The sequence below is a fragment of the Chrysochloris asiatica genome, unplaced genomic scaffold (assembly GCF_000296735.1).
Source record: "Chrysochloris asiatica unplaced genomic scaffold, ChrAsi1.0 scaffold00328, whole genome shotgun sequence".
NCBI classification, from domain to species: Eukaryota; Metazoa; Chordata; class Mammalia; order Afrosoricida; family Chrysochloridae; genus Chrysochloris; species Chrysochloris asiatica.
This window is the reverse complement of record NW_006408846.1, coordinates 444,478-461,794: the sequence shown is the minus strand read 5'-3', so window position 1 is coordinate 461,794 and position 17,317 is coordinate 444,478. Positions and strand designations below refer to the sequence as shown.

The 17,317-nt window shown below is 38.9% G+C and overlaps 1 protein-coding gene and 1 pseudogene across 1 annotated transcript; both read left to right on the top strand.

Moving 5' to 3' along the window:
• The first annotated feature begins 4,533 nt into the window (after positions 1-4,533).
• On the top strand, positions 4,534-13,337 carry TMEM52B (transmembrane protein 52B). The gene is made up of 5 exons (XM_006875449.1): positions 4,534-4,584; positions 7,981-8,024; positions 10,507-10,545; positions 11,078-11,247; positions 13,093-13,337. Exons 1-5 carry the CDS (start codon positions 4,534-4,536, stop codon positions 13,335-13,337), a joined length of 549 nt encoding a protein of 182 aa, XP_006875511.1.
• A 2,738-nt stretch (positions 13,338-16,075) lies between these two features.
• Positions 16,076-16,805, top strand: LOC102823555 (annotated as a pseudogene).
• The last annotated feature ends 512 nt before the right edge of the window (positions 16,806-17,317 follow it).

Genomic DNA, 17,317 nt, shown 5'->3' with positions numbered 1-17,317 from the left:
AACACTATTGGAAAAAGGTTCAACAATCAACAGTGCTTATAGTGAGATACTCCCTGAAGAGCTGAAGCCTAAACTTTGGATTAAAAGCAGAAGACTGCTATCCAAGGACCTTGTAATCTTGCATGACAATGCACATCTACACACCTTTACCCACTCTGTTGACACTCTGCAAAAACTTCATTTTGAAGTGTTAAAGCATCCGTGATATAGCTCTGATCTTGCTCCAACAGACTTTCATCTGTTTGGTCCCCTGAAAGCAGCCCTTGGAGGATGAAGTTTCACTTCTGATGAAGAAGTCCAGACAGCAGCGCATTCATGGCTCACAGCTCAGCTGAAATTTTTTTTTTTTTTTTAATAAGGGAATAGAAATTTTGTTGACAGATGGATGAAGTATACTGAAAAGCAAAGAGATTACGTCAAAATAGGATGTATTTGTCTTTTCTAAAAAAATTGATTAAAATAAATTCTACAGTCAGAATGCAGATCTTTTTTTTATTCAAACTTGCATATTACACGAGAGGCTATTGCCCATCTTTCTAGAGACTATTTTATCTATCACTCTTTCTGTCTGTCTGTCTGTCTGTCTCTCTTTCCTGTTGGTTTTAAAGAAACAAGCTGTCAAAGATCCTAGAGACACAAATCATGAATTATGCCAACAAGCTGAACGAGGTTGAAAATGGATTCTCCCCTAGACATATTTCAGATGAGAATGCAAGCCAGCAGATACCTTGATTGCAGTATTGTGAGAATCTAAGCAGAGGACCCAACCTAAGCCATACCAAGACTCACAGACACTGTGAGACAGTAAATATGTGTTGATTTACAGAGTACTTGTGTAATTTATTGGTAATTTGTTACATATAATGTAAAACAAATTCATCCTGTGATAACTTAAATCTCTTGTCTTGTGCATCCTTAAATTTAATCCTCTCACTGTACTGTTAATGCCTCCTAGCTGCCATCTTGACTCCTAAGAGCCTGCAGTAGTTTTAAGATGGATCTGGCCTCTTCTATCATATCATCTATTTTTAAAGCCAAAAATGTATCCTACCCTACTTTCTTGCTCTTTGTAGCTGGAACTTGATTCCTCAGAATAATAATAGCTCTGACCTCCATTTCAGTGAGGCACAGGGAGGAAGGCAATACAGTGTGGGTCACCTGACTAAGGCAAGGTCAAAAGATAGTAATCAAAGGAACCAGAAGTAAGCAATTATTTAGCCCCACTTGTTATATCTGTTGTATAACAATTCCCTGAAGCTATATGTGAAAAGACCTATGTACATGTGCCCTCCATTGGTTCCACTCCGATTCTTTAACAACCTGGGTATAAGCTAATGATTCACAAACTTAATGGAATTGCTACACATTTGTGTAGGATTGTAATGAAGTGATTCCCCTCCACCCCCAGGTACTTGCCCTTCTCAACCACTTGTCCATTGCTTACTTTCCTCAGTTTTCCCACCTGATTCCTTTTCTTCTCTCATCATTCTCTACTTGGGGCTTTTGATAGGGACTCAGTTCAGAGCAAGCATTATCATAAGAAATAATCATTTTGAGAAAAGTAAAAGCATTTATTTTCACTGATTTAATTTCCAAGGGGAATAATCCAACGGAGGTTGACGGGGGGAGTAATAGCAATAGTAATTCTAAGAATGAGAAATACCAAGGAGGTCATTAACAGAACCCTATTTGTTCAAACCTGTTAAGAAGCTGGAAGGCAAAAAGATGATGGCAATCGCATAGCAGGGGAATGCAGTCAGAGAGAAAGTCATAGTCACTGGTTAACCAGTTCATTCTGGTGAGTGCTGGCATGGTTAGGAGTAGAGGTAGCCAGGTGAGCAAAGGGAAATATTTAAAAGCTGGGATAATATGAATGCTTAAAGAAATATGCTCTGTAGAGGTTTGGTGGAAAAATGCCCACAAAAGACATGGTAGGTGTTAATTAACCTGCATATTGATTGGGAAGGTCATTGGTAATATTGAGTAGAAATCAAGATAGCTTTTGTTTTTGTTAGTGCTGTTGAGTTGGTTCTGACTTATAGTGACCCTGGATAGGGTTTCCAAGACATGTAAATCTTTGCAAGAGCAGAAAGCCTCTTCTTTCTTCCACAGAGCAGCTTGGAAGCTCTGTGGCTTGGCTTAAACCACCAACCTTGCAATCCAGTGCTTATCCTATAGTGCCATACCAGGAGTCCTTAACTAACACTTATAAAATCAGGACTACTGTGAACATTTCATAGATAAGAACGTATGTATTCTTAATAAATTGATGTTGTTGTTGCTGTTAAGTGCTGTCGAGTCCGTTCCAATTCATAGCGACCCTGCATAGGGTTTCCAAGGAGCGGCTGGTGAGCTTCAACCACCGACCTTGCAGTCCAGTGCATTAACCCACAGCGCCACACCAGGATTCCATAAGCTGATGAAGTAAATATTATTATTGTCACCTCCATTTTAAATATAAATGATGTAACTGCACTAATAAAGAGATGCAATACCTTTTCCTCTTATTAGATTGTACAGCAAGTAAGTGACAATGTAGTATTTAAACTCTTAATCATGTTGCTCTGAGAAGAAAAATGGAAAAGTTAATAATACTACCCATATACAGGGCACTCTGAGTAGAAATGTTCTATTGAAATTATCTTCATTTCTCTGATTGAACTTGTACTTTCTCTTTCGGAAAACAAAAAAACAACATACATGTGAGCAGATGAAATAGGTATTACTACTCCAGCTTTACGAAAGGGGAAATTACAAATTAAAAAAATGAAATAGTTTAGTGGAAGTCTAGGACTAAAGTTTTGCCTTTTCCTATAAAATACCTTCCACCTTGCCAAGCTTTCTTTTGAAATTTGGGAAACTGTCTTTATCCTAATACTATTTGTTTTGCTTTTGTTAACAAAGGTACCTACGTATTTGTGAAACTGGAAGATTTTGAATCACTATTATCATACTAGTCTATTCTCCCACAACTTGTATCCTTAGCTAAGTAGACATTCAGAATTTGAAAGTTTGTTTATCTTATGAGACAGAGACATCCTTATAAACTTCATCTTTGACAAGCTCAATTTCACCTGTGTGGAGGGCAATACTTGCTGACATCCGTTTTATGATCTTCTCTTACATGTTATTAACAAACACTTTGCATTAAGAAACAAATTACTACTTAAGCACATGTCATTCCTATAGTATTCATTTGTTCTTGTAGATATGCTTCTTTGCAAACAATCCGTTTTCATGTATGCTTATTTTTACTATCTTAGATTTTCTTTTCTTGAGTGACAATATTTGCTTCTCAATTGCAATGCCATTTTGCCAAATAAGAAACAGAGTGAGAGAGATTTCTATAAATCCTAAAACCCAGTTTACAACAAAAAAAATGAGTCTGTCTGATTTGTCTGTTTTGTTGGCAATTGACGAGAAACAAATTTTGCCACCCAAGAAAATACAGCCTAACTTGTGGGGTTGAAAATAAGCATAGATGAAAAGAAATAGAATATTTGGAAAGAAGCATGTCTATAAGAACAAGTGGATACTGTATGTTTAAGTAGTAGTATGCTACTTAATGAAGTCCCGGTATGGCACTGGACAGCAAGGCTGGTTTCAACTGCAAGGTCAGCAGTTCAAATTCACAAACCATTCCTTGGAAACCCTATACAGGGTTGCTATGAGTCAGAACTGACTTGAGGGCATTTAACAACAACAGGAGCATGTTACTTAATACAAAGTATTTCATAAGCGCATGTAAGGGATGATTGTAAAATGTATGTAAGGTACTCTACACAGGGGTGGGACTGACACTGATTACATGGAAATTCTAACCCTTAAACCCGCTTAGTCCAAAGATGAGACGACTTCCCATTTCATTTGGCAATCCTACGCTTTCTCTCAATAATTAGAAATAAATGGCCCAGAACAAGGAGGGTTGATTATCAACAAAGCAAATGGGAGGGGCTAAGCTTCAAAGAACAAGAGAAGCAACTAATCACATGGTGGGGGTTAATGGAGACTGGCAGAGTGACTTTCAATCTTCCAACAGTCACCCTGGGCTGCTTTGGTGAAGGATCAAAAACAGTGCTGATTTTCTAACAGAGAAGAGAACCTATTGGTCACCAACAATCAGCCTTTGACCTTCTTCAAAGTCAGTTTGCTCACCACTGCCTGGAAAAGTGCTTAATTCAGTGAAAAAATGTCTCATCCCTGATTTGTCTTTCTTTTGAGAACAGTGGGAGAAAGTCTACAAAATACAGAAAGGAGTAATAATAGAGGGGAAGGGAAAAAACGCAAAGGAAACCAACTGTAGAGACCATACAAATAGAAACAGAGAAAGAAACCAGAACAAAAGAGGAGACAAAGGCCACAGAAAATAAAAGCTGAAGAGAGCAAGAGAGGAAGAAGAAACTAATTTACTGCAGAGAAAAGTTTCTCTTCTTAAGCTGTCTAGGTCAAGAAGTCGGACATGGTGGTGCAGACCACAGAAAGGAAGCAAGAGATGCATGGTGTCTGAACCTGGAAAAGCAGGAGCAGGGCCTGATGGGAGTCCGAGCCCACGCCGCCACCTCTGCCCTGGTATACTTCATCCAGGTGAGTTCAGTTGCGAAAAGGCCAAAAGAAGACTTTGTTTGCTTATTTAGGCAAATCAACTCCCAAAAAGCTCTAGAAAGAGATGAATAGGGAGAAATGGGATCTATAGAACTAGGGTTTAAGCGGGGAGATGAATAATCACAATGCTTCCTTTATGGATTATGTGAATGCATGAGTGATTGATGAAAATGGACCAAAATTAGAGTGACCATAGATATAAATAGGATAGATTTGTTGTTGTTGTTAACTGCCATTGAGTTAGTTCCAACTCATAGCGACCCTGTATAAGGTTTTCAAAGAGAAGCTGGTGAGCTTGAACCGCTAACCTTGAGGTTCAAACCGACTTTGCAGTCCAGCGCATTAACCCACAGCACCACACCAGGACTTTAAAAGTGTCCTATGTATCTCTTACTTGCTCTGCTCTCTTGTTCTCAACACCTTATTTCCCTGTATTCCAAGTAAAGTATCAAAACTAGCTACTTAATTTCCCTGGATTATCATATTAACCCTGATCTAGTAGTTTAAACGTCTCCAGACCATAAATATATTTAAAGAGGAGAGTCTTAAATACTTTAGACTCTGCTAACCACAAAGTCTGCAGTTGAAATCTACTAGCAGTTCAAATCTACCAGCCACTCAATGAGAGAAATAGGAGGGTTTCTATTCCTGGCTTTCTGCACCCTCGAAAACGCTATACAGGGTCACTATAAATTGGAATCAATTCGACAGCATACAAACACCAACAACCACCACAATAAACCTGAAGCCCCTGAGTAATCCAGTAATTGAGTTTAGTGCCATCAAGTCAGTGCTACCAGTCTGTTCTTAACAATAGACTCCTGTTGTTGTTAAGTACCGTGGAGTCCATTCCGACTCATAGTGACCCTGTACAGAGTTTCCCAGGCTGTAAAATCTTTACGGGAGCAGAAAGCCTCATCTTTCTCCCACAGAATAGCTGGTAGTTTCGAACTGCCAACCTTGGGGTTAGCAGCCCGCTTCGTAACACTACGCTACCAGATCTCCTTTAGTTGAGAGTGTGGTCATTCGTCTGAGGAATCCTGAAAAATTGTCAAGGGCAAGTTAACATGACTATGAAATCTATTAAGTGGGAGAGTAAATGAGGAAAGAAGAGAGTATCTAATTTCTCTACAGCTTCAGGCAGAGGAGTTTTCTTGTACTTCCTGTGTACCAGTTACATTGATGCCTTTCTTTGTTTTTCTTATATTTATTTTTCCTTTCTTCTCCTCTTGCATTTTCTTTCCCATCCTTTCTTTTCTCTTTGCAATAGGCCTGAAAGTGAATTTTTATCAGTTGAGCACTTTAGACTTTTCTGACCTTTACTCAGGAAAGTGAAACAAAGCACTGGACTTGCTAGAGGAAGCACACACTTTGTCATCCAGAGTGGCCCTGTACTTTAAATGAAAACAAAACAGATAGCCAGGACTTTCTCAAATTTCTTCACAAGACTGCTGTCAGTCTTTTATAAATGCTTTTTACTTGATAAATCAGGATTATGTGAGCTCTCTCCTATCTCACCACACGTGTTCTTTCCTCACCAGTTTGTTGTTGTTGTTAAGTGCCGTCGAGTCGGTTCCGACCCATAGCAACCCTGTATAGGGTTTCCAAGGAGCAGCTGGTAAGCTTGAACCACCGACCTTGCAGTTCAAACGACTTTGCAGTCTGGCACATTAGCCCCCAGCACCACCACACCAATTGTTAGCTCCTTTTAAAGGGGATTCACTATTGCTTTTCTAAAATATCAGGTTGGTCAAGTTATTGGAAGAAAGAAACATTTTTAGAAAACAAGTTTACCTAGAAAAACCTTTGAAAAAGAAAGTCCATTGAAATCTAAGATAGAAGAAGGAGAGCAGTATTTGTTTCCAAGGAGTAGAAAAAGACTTAGCAACATTGGTGAATGTTGTAAAAGCAGATGTGCCCATGCTCTATTAATTCATAGAACATACATTTATGATAGGGTTTGATTTGAATTCTGACTACCTCAATGTGTGTGTGCAGTTTATCTAAACTCCTTTGATTTGGTTGTTTAACCTTTCAAAACTATGGTTAAATACACACATCTAATTGGACTCCTGGTGTGATGCTGTAGGATCAGCGCTGGACTGCAAACAAGGTCTGCAGTTCAAACCCATCAGCTGCTCCTCGAAAACCCTATATAAAGTCATTATGAGTCAGAACTGACTCGACGACACTTAACAACTATAATAACAGTATGAGGGGGCTTCAAAAAGTTCATATCAAGAATCTATTCTTTTTTAACTCCATTTTTCTATGAAATCTTGAAGCATCCTCATATACTCAACTACAGAGTTACTGTGATTAAATGTAACAAAAAAATTATGAATTCTTACCAGTCTTACTATTTACCGAATAGTAGCTATTCAACATACACATTTGGGGTTGGATTTGGTGTTGGTTTTTCTTTTCTCTTTTATGATAAGTTATTGCTGTAGTTCTGAGGGAATGAGAAGGGCAGTGAATTCTACTTTAATTTGCAACTGGGTAGGAATGAGGGGAACACTAAGAACATCCTGAGGGACAGATAAGAATGTTTCTGGGACAAGCAAATTGACACAAATGGTTAATTCTCATGCACGGAGACAGTGGTGCTCAGTTACCATTGAAAAAGAAAAGATTAGATATTTACTCTTTCAAGTTTCCCCACTTCTTGCATGCAGGAAGTGTATGAATCATTTTGGAGAGGTCATAGGGTAGAGTTTTGAAGAATGAATTGTGCCCCTGAAAATATGTATTGAAGTCCTGACCCATGTACCTGTAGAGTGATCTTGTTTGGAGATAGAAGTTTTATTTTATAATGGTAATGAGTGTCTATCAGAGGAAGGTAAATCCTAAAATAATCACTTCTGAGTTATTAAAAGAGCAAACGAGACTCAGAGGTACATAGAGGGGAAAGACACAAGATGAAGACAGAAATCTAGCAATTGTATCTCTAAATCTAGGAACAGCGCTAGGAGCTGAAACAGAATGGTTATACTATTTGTGCTGTTTACAATATACAATTAGTACTATGTTGTTGTTGTTGTTGTTGTGTGCCGTAGAGTCAGTTCCAACTCATAGCGACCCTGTATAGGGTTTCCGAGGCTGTAAATCTTTACGGGAGCAGAAAGCCTCATCTTTCTCCTGTGGAACAGCTGGTAGTTTTGAACTGCTGACAGTGAGGTTAGCAGCTCGATTTGTAACCACTGCGCTACCAGAGCTCCTTAATTAGTACTACAGTGGCAGGTATATGAAATATGAAAATTCACAGTCCAAAACCCAGACTGACCCTTTGACACTGTCATCATCTTTACCCTGGTAAGCTACTGAGCAAAGCACACTAGTCTCTTTCTTTGTCTGAAGCTATTTCCTTTCTTACAGCTTTCTGGGGCAAGATGTGAAGAAAATTGTGTCAATTCTGAACAGTAAGTATCTGAGAATCCCAGCTGGGAGGAGGGAAATGCAGACAAAAGTATCAGCAACATCATCAACACACACACAAAATAAGGGTCAAGATGTCATTAGACATCTCTGACTTCCCTTATTTATTTCCACTGAAATGAGCATCATCCTACTCCTATCACAGGCAGACTACCCAGAAATAGACATGTGTTTGTGTCATCCTAAGTACTCAGAATCAGACTGCTGACAGCATTTTTCCAAAGCCAATCTTCCTATTAGGGAGGAGACTTTATCTCCACTTATTCAGTCATACAAAAAACCATATGAATAAACCAAACCAATAGCTATCTCCTCAATTCCTACTCAAAGTGACCCTAAAGTGACTTATAGAGACTTTTGAAACACTCTCTCACCCAGGCTTCTTTGTGACTCAAGAGAGACTGCATTCAGTATCTAGTCACAGACTGATGATGTAGCTCGGTGATTTCCAAAAGAGCACCACCACTTCAAACCTGAAAAACATTTTTTTAAGTTTGTATAGCATGTTAATATCACTTTGGTATAATTATCCATCCCTTAATCGAAATCTAGAGTCCTGATGTGTCTTTATAGGAGCAGTACTGGCCAGCTAACCACAAGGTCACCGTTCAAGCCCACCAACTGCTCCTTGGAAAGCCTATATAGTCCCTATGAATCAGATCTGGCTCAATGGCATGTAACAACAACAACCTAAATCCATCACAATTAGGTATTATGCATACAGCCAGGATATAAAAATAAACATGCATGAGATTCATTCCACCTGGAGGACAGCTAAAAATAATCAGGGAGAGCCTGAATAAAGACTTGTTCAGGCTCAAGGGAAATACATTGCCCAACAGCCACAGTGGTTAAACCCAGGGGCTTTGGTTTTTGTTATGTGCACATTGGTTAATTGACACATGCTGTCAGAGATTTTAGAAACCTACAACTATTGGAGGAGGCCTGGTGTGGCTCTGTAGGATAAGCACTGGACCACAAAGTAGGTTTGAACCACAAGGTCAGCAGTTCAAACTCACAGCCACTCCTTGGAAACCCTATACAGGCTCGCTGTAAGTCAGAAATGACTTGACAGCACTTAACAACACAACAGTTACTACAGGAAGAGCTCTGGTGGTACAATGATTAAATGCTTGACTGCTAAAGTTAGTGGTTCAAATCCACTTAATGGCTGCAAGGGAAAAAAAGACAGTGATATGCTTCCATAGGAGTCCTGATGTGGCACTGTGGGTTAATGTGCCATACTGCAAAGCTGTTTGAACTGCAAGGTGGGTGGTTCAAGCTCACCAGCCACTCCTTGGAAACCCTATACAAGGGTTAGAACCAACTTGACGGTACTTACCAACAACATCAACATGCTTCCATAAAGATTACAGCCTAGAAACCCCTATGGGGAAGCTCTACTCTGTTACATCGGTCACTATGAGTTAGAATAGACTCAGTGGCATCTAACAACATCACCACCACCATAGAAGGATCATTCTCCTACAGAATCAGAATCTTTATGCTGTAGAACTTTCAGAGGGGCTTTTTGAACTGAAGAGGAACATGAGAAGTCCTAGATGTGATATTGTTTTCATGAAAAAGCAAACCATGTTTTCTAAAGATAGAAATGGATTCTAATAAATTTCATTATCTGTGTCAAAAACTATTCTTGTTGCTAAGTGCCATCGAGTCAGGTCCAACTCATAGTGACCTTTTATAGGATTTCTGAGGAATAGCTGCTGGATTTGAACCGCCAACCTGTGGTACTTATCCTACAGTTACACACCAGGGCTATTAAATGACAAAATTTACTCATCTTCAAAGAAACACATTTCCCTTCCCCTCACCCTCTAACCCTGCTTTAATCCTATATACTTTCTGTTTATAAAACTATTTTTTGATCCCTACAAAGAACATTTTTAGTTGCCATAATTAATTTAGAATGTTTAATTAGCTTTCCTCCTGAGTGAAAGTAGAAACTTCTACTTTTTCTCCACTTCTTGTTTGGTCTCAGTGAGCGTGTTGAAACAGCTTAAGAAACATGTATTGCTTTCATGCTCATAGCTGACATTTTCTTGACCCCCCAAAATATATACACTTTAACTTAAACATGCATTTTCAAATGCACATTTTCCCATCTTGCATTCCAAGTTCTTTTGTGTTAGTCATCGAAACCATTTATAATGGTCAAAATTACATTTTCTGTTAACACAATTTTCACAATCATTAATGCAGTTTGTCTTATAATGATTCACAAAATTGCTTACCCAATGTTGTCTGTAGTAGAAAGTACTACTTAAGGCATCCCATTGCACAAGACATGGAAGTGGTGACACCTACATTTAAATAATATAATCTGCTATGACAGTGTATGCTTTCATTATAATAAGGCATACTATATTGTACGGTATTTCTGATTCTAGAATTATCACAGACATTGACTGTATTTTTATTTTATAAAGATTTATTCTTTCTCCCTAGTTGTTTGACTACAGACTGGGTACATCTCTGGTATATATGGTAAGTTTCTGCTATGTTCCCAGGAAGACATTTTTAAAAGATTTTTATTTTCCTCAGGGGCATTAAAATTTTTCTTTCTTCAGTTTTTAAACATACTGACAGCAGGGGAAAAATGTATGAGGCAGACTGCCTACTTACCTAGCAGTTTATAAAGTTTCTTTTTCTCATCACTAACTTAGTGGCAGCATGTCAGGATTTTCTATTTCAATGCCATCTCCTCTACCTACCTGAAAGGATTATTGTGTCCTTCCCTCAAGGTTTTGCCTAGAAATTTCTCCACAGAGGGGAACTAACTTCCGCAAAAACAAGTCCATCCAAACCACCTTCAAATCTCCTATCACTTGTTCTAATTAGTTGTCTTGCTGACAAAATAAGGACGCATACTTGCATATGAGAAATAAAAGCTTTAGATCTAGTCTTATAATCTTTCTCTATATGTAATCCAAATGCAAACGTTGGGAAATGATTCTGCCAGAGTGGGAGAAACCTATCAAATGACAGAACCCTCACTTGTACCGCGGACTCCTTGCAGGTTACTAGTGGTAATTGGTGGGCTGCTTCTCCTGTGTGGTCTGACGTCAGTGTGCTTCCGCTGCTGCTGTCTGAATCGCCAGCCAAATGGGGAAGATGGGGGACCACCACCTTATGAAGTAACAGTCATCGCTTTTGATCATGACAGCACTCTCCAGAGCACTATGACTTGTGAGTGCACTTATAATACTATAACAGGGGACAGGGACCCAGGTTCAAATGATTCAAAACAACAGCAACAACAACAACAACAAAAAAAGAAGAGAATCGATTCCAATTCTTAGTGGCCCTATAGGGGTTTCCAAGGCTATAATCCTTGGGAAAGCAGGTTTCTAGGTGTTTTCTTTGGAAGCAGATCCCCAGATGTTTTCTCCGAGCTGATTGGTTGGAACTGCTTTGGGTTAGTATCAGAACACTTAACCGGGGCACCATTGTTGTTAAGTGTCGTGGTTCTGAATCCTAGTGTGTACAATTTCTGAGGTTGTACATCTTTGTTATTGTTGTTGTTAAGTGCCATCGAGTCGATTCCGACCCATAGTGAGCCTGTATAGGGTTTTTAAGGAGCAGCTGGTAAACTTAAACCACCAACTTTGCAGTTCAAACTACTTTGCAATCTGACGCATTAGCCCATAGTGCCCACCAGGACTCCAAGCTTCATCTTTTTCTCTAGGAGTGGCTGGTGACTTTGAACTGCTAACTTTGTGGTTAGTAGTCTAGTGCTTATCCTATAGCATCATTAACGCACATCAATCCTGCATAGCGACTAATGAGCACCTGGTGGGTTTGAACTGCTGACCTTGTGATTCAAACCAACCTTGTAATCCCATGCTTTATCCTACAGCACCACACACCTTTTGTTGTTATTGTTGTTGTTGTTGTTGTTAAGTGTCATCGAGTCGGTTCCGACTCATAATGACCCTGTATAGGGTTTCAGAGGAGAGACTGATGAGTTTGAATCATTGACCTTTAAGTTCAAATCCACCTTGCAGGACCCACATACCATTATTGTTCCTCTAAATGATCAGGAGGGTACAAAAGTATAGAAACATTGATTTCAAAAACATTGATGATTCTAGAACGTGGGTTGATTTTAATATCTGGGACTCTAATTGTGTGGTGATCTGAACTCTCAGTATTGTATTCTCAAAAATGTGTCTGGCTAATGATAGAGTGAAGAAAAGAAGGGAAATACTGAAGGAAAGATGTTATTCAACAGCAGAAATTTCAACAGGGGCCCTTTATGGAAATACGCTCTAGTCAAAATTGGCATGGAGATAGCGGCCTGGCAACCCGGTATTACTGGAAATGTATTATAGGTAGAACTAGCCAGTTTGTAAATAACCTTTCCCCCCAAAAAAACCTCATTCTAAATTTGTTGAATTTTGTGAAAAGCTAAGTATTCTATTATCTATGTCTTTAGATAAAATAATAGTATGTGCTTATAGCTTATTATTCTTCAAATCTTGATATACTAAGTTTTAGCCTCAGCATATCCTGTGGTGATCATAAAACAATTTCCCCTGTTTTCTCTGTCCTATTACTTTGTTTCCTAAATCTGGGGAGTAGCTGCTAATCAGAACATCAGGTTCCAAAACACTGTCATATTTCTTTTGAAGAAAACAATGTAGTTTACAGTTATTTACTTCTTACACCTCCCTTTTTTCACTGTTATCTCAGAAACGAGATTAATGAAGCAGCAAATATATATTTTGAAAGCGTCTGCAGTACCAAAGGGATGGTGTAAATTGTTTCAAGTCTGCAAAAGGGAGAGGAGAGAGTTGTGGGAAATGGGAGTAAACTTTAAATTATTCAAGGATACAAGAGAAGGCAGGTCTTTGTAGCAGAGATGAAGTTGATTTCTGAGCAAGTTTTACAGGGTTTTCACCAAATTTGTGGCTAGGAGTAAAAATGAATTTAGATCCTTGTTGAGAATGAAGGGACATTAAGTGTGATGTAAGTCTCTGCTTTCTGAGCATGCTAAGATTATTTGAGCTCTACTCCTTCTTTCCCTGTCAGCCTTGCAGTCCGTCTTTGGTCCTGCTGCTCGAAGAATCCTGGCTGTAGCTCATTCCCACAGCTCCCTGGGCCAACTGCCTTCCTCTTTAGACACCCTCCCAGGGTATGAAGAAGCTCTTCACATGAGTCGCTTCACTGTAGCAAGGTGTGGACAGAAAGCCCCTGATCTACCCCCGGTGCCAGAAGAAAAACAACTGACTCCAAGGGAGAAGGAGTCTCCTCAAATAGAGCACTCTTCTAATTGATGGGAACTTGGGTTTTATTCATGGAGGTGGGGCTATCTCCGGAGACTCCATAGCACTGTGGAACATTTCCTTTTCTAACCTTTAGAAAGTTTAAGATGATGTTTAAACATTAGTCTGTAAAAAAAAAAAAGATGGGTTCTCACTCCTCATTCTCAGTGACATATATTTTCTGATATTGAATACTTTTATCAGGGGTCCTGGTGTATCACCATGGGATAAGCATTGGACTGCTAACCACAAGGTCAAACCCAGCAGACACTGCTCAGAAACACTACACACTGTTGCTGTGAGTTGGAACCCACTTTACAGCACTTATCAACCAAAATGACAGCCAGGAATTCACATTCTTTATCCAGTGCTCAAAGCTGCAACTAACCATTAGCTATGCTGATTACTCCCAAACAGACACGCAGCAAAGGTCTCTTAACTGCCTTCCTTTATCCAGTGCATATGAAATACCTTTACCCATGTGACACTGCAAGATGCTTTTCTCTGCCAACTAGTGGATAGTGGTATACCTGAGAAGAAAGACCCCAATGTAGACCCAATCATCAACATAATAAATTTTATTCATATACTCTTCCTCAGAGAACTTTATATTGAAAGAGAATGATCATCTTGTACATCATATAATACCTAACTGGACATCCAGAGTCCAGGGGTGGGATGGTCAGTATGGGCTAAAGGAACATGATATTAATTGGCACTCTGAATATCAAGGTTTCTCTCTCCTCCCACCAGCATCAGGACAAGACCAGACAGTGTTTCATTCTGTTCTGCATAGGGTCGCTGTGAGATGTTACTGACTCGATGGATCCTAACAACAACAGCATAAAATGCAGTAACAGTTCTGTCAATTCTCCATTGCCTCTCTCAGCAAATACACACACACACTTTTCTAACTTAATTTTATGACAACTCTGTATGAATAGCGTTGTTTTGCTTCCTTTTACCTTCCTACTTTGCCTACTTAAAGCACAAGACATCCATCATGACTCTCAGTACATTAGTCTCTGGTGGGAGGGTCCTCACTGCCACCTAGTGGACCCATGGAGGAAAATCCATTCTCCCTTTTGGGCCTCTGGCACTAAAGGAACAAAGTTTGAATGGTTTATTCCTATGTTATTTTTCTGTTGTGTAATGCAAAACCGCCCATTAATAATAAAATACTAACTCCAAAAAGTATTTTTATTGAAAAATTGAAGACTTGAAGTGTAATGGGGGAAGAACTACTCACCATGACCATAAAGAAGTCACTGAAATCTTTGAATCTAAGTTTTCTCATCTGTAAAATAGGGGACAATACCGAATGGGATTGTTGTGAGGATCAAATATACTAAACATGTGCTACATGATTTGTTAAACCTTATACTCATGTGTTTGTACTTATTACTGACATCAAATCTTAGCCAGCTTGCTCTTATTTTACTGAAAATTGTGACCTGATTCATCCCTTTGCCTGCTTGCTATTCCTAAATTATACATGAGGTGGGTTTATTGTATCAATAAATATTTATGCTTGAACTAAACAACTAAAGATATAAGTGATTCCTTTTAATATGTTCTGGGTAGAGGTATGGGGTATTTGAGAATAGTCATTGTTGATGACACCATTAACTTTAGTACTGATGAAGGCAATAGAGACCCTGGGACTGGATGATTAGTGCAGCACATCATTAAATGCATTCTTGGAATGCTCGCTCAGCCCAGACAAAAAAAATGTTCTCAATACAACTTGCTGGTGATCTGAATTTATCCTGAGTAATTTATTAAATTGCCCCTGGAAAATACTGAATTCTTAATAGTGCATGAAGTAAATGTATTTTGCCATTGAAATTGAATAATTTCATCAACACACATTCCTAGGATATTTATTCTAGGATCTTTCATCCACCAAAGCATCACAATGTTGAAGAAGTTAAAATGTTGAAATGCAAAGAAAGGTCTTAGATGAAATTCTGCCTATAAAAGTCTTATTCTAAAGAGAACACAACCCTCTTATTTTAAATCAGGAATTATTTTAAGCTACTTTATACTATGTCTCCAGCGTTAAATGTGCCTCGTCCTGATCGGTTTCATGTGACAGTCTTAATACTATTTCACAGTCTTATCAAGTAGTCCACTTCCTTGTTACTAGATGCTGTGAAGTCTATTTTAACTCATGGCAGCACCAAATGTGTAGAGAAGAATTGTTAGGGAGGGTTTTCAAGGCTGTGGTCTTTTGGAACCAGATCACCAAGACTATCTTTGCATTTTCCTCTAAGTGGATTTGAACTGTCAACCTTTCACATAGAAGTCAATTACCTAGCCATTTCAGAACTCAGAGAGTGTACACTCTTTTTAGCCTCCCATTTTGTCACAATCAATCAGCATGCAAACTGGCTTTACTTCCTTGCCTACTGTATTCAAAACACATTGAGCACCTTAATCAATGTTACCATTGCTATCAAAAATTGTTTAACTTCTCTTAACTTTATTGCCATCTATCTTTCCATAATAAAACATTAGATCAATGAAGCTATCTGAGTCTCCTAAACTCCTAAATTGCTGAGCCGGTCTTAAAAAAATCTCTCAATTCTACTGAATGATGCCATTATATGTGTCTAGTTTCCAACAACAGCTAAATGTGCATTTAGCATTCCTTCTAGATTTCTTTGAGCGATTTTGACATTTCTCTTCAACCCTCCTACATCACCTACTTATTAACTGTTGGCATGGAACCAGTGACTGTGGGAGTCATGGATTCTTACCAGGTGAAGCACTTCGTCTCCAAAATGGGAAACCACTTCCTGATGATGCATTTCTGTAGTCATGTCCTGGGGTTGAAGATTTCTGCAGCAAGAGGAATTTGAAGACAGCTGCAAAGTTGCCTGTAATAGGTCTTATGTAGGAAAATGGAGTAAAACAGTGGTGGGATTTGGGCCTGAGGATGATCACTTTGTTGTAGAACTGATTTACAATTATGGCATCGGAGATTGTAAACACGGCAGTGACTTCACAGGTATCACACTCACCTCTAGTCAGGCTGACAGCAGTGTTAGGAGCGTAGAGTGACCACTCGGAGAAGTTTCAGAAGGTGTCATTGAAACTGAGGCCTCAGGAGGATGTAAGTTCTATTTGCAGAATTGCAATCTACCTCAGCCAGATCCTGCTTTAAAAGCAACTCCAGCAGTGTCTGATTTTCTTGAACTACTGATCTAATAATCTACTGGGAATGACAATTTATGAAAAAGATGAACAGAATAAGAGGGTTTTGCTGAGCTATGCTGACAACCAGTGTAAGCTGCAGCCACAGAGTACCAAGGGTACTGCTGATCATGGTGCAGCTTTTGGAAGAATTGCCTTTTCTTGCCTCAGACATAGACGATTTGATGAAAAGGGAGAGTCTAGAAGATTCTGACTCCCCCAGTGAGTCTGGATATCCCAGGGAAAGCAACAGTACCAGTGGTTCTGAAATTTGCTTTGTAGAGGACAAAGAATTCTGAGAACTTTTCAAGATGGATCCAGCAACATCATTTGTAACAAGCATTTGTATCTCCCATCCAGTATCTGTGAGCCTGATGTGTCCATTCATAATAAATGTCTCTACAACTTTGTTGTTTCCTGTACAGGCCAGGAGGCCAATGGGATGAAGATTTGTGATTTACAATCTTTGAAGCTCTGATATGTTGCATATATGAATCCTTGATTTTTGTTCCAAATAAAAGTGAACAAACTTGCTGTAATCTAATGTTCTGTCACTGGACTAACACATTTTTTTTTTTTTTTTTGGCAATTGTATTAATAACAAATGATTGTCCAGAATGAAACAGTTATATGGAACATTACCCTTGGTTGGGGATAGGAGGACTTTTGATGAACTGTGAATAATGTAAAATTGACGACAGCTCGACTCTTCAAATACATTCAAGTCAACTGTTTATAACAGGAATATTCTCAGCACCTAAGAAGAATCATCATTATGGCATTCCAGAGTTTTA

Bases quoted from the DNA above. Each gene is read 5' to 3' on its own strand.
- TMEM52B (XM_006875449.1), top strand. From the start codon at position 4,534: ATGGGAGTCCGAGCCCACGCCGCCACCTCTGCCCTGGTATACTTCATC. The intron at 4,585-7,980 runs GTGAGTTCAGTT...CCTTTCTTACAG, and splicing joins CCCTGGTATACTTCATCCAG to CTTTCTGGGGCAAGATGTGA. The intron at 11,248-13,092 runs GTGAGTGCACTT...TTTCCCTGTCAG, and splicing joins TCTCCAGAGCACTATGACTT to CCTTGCAGTCCGTCTTTGGT.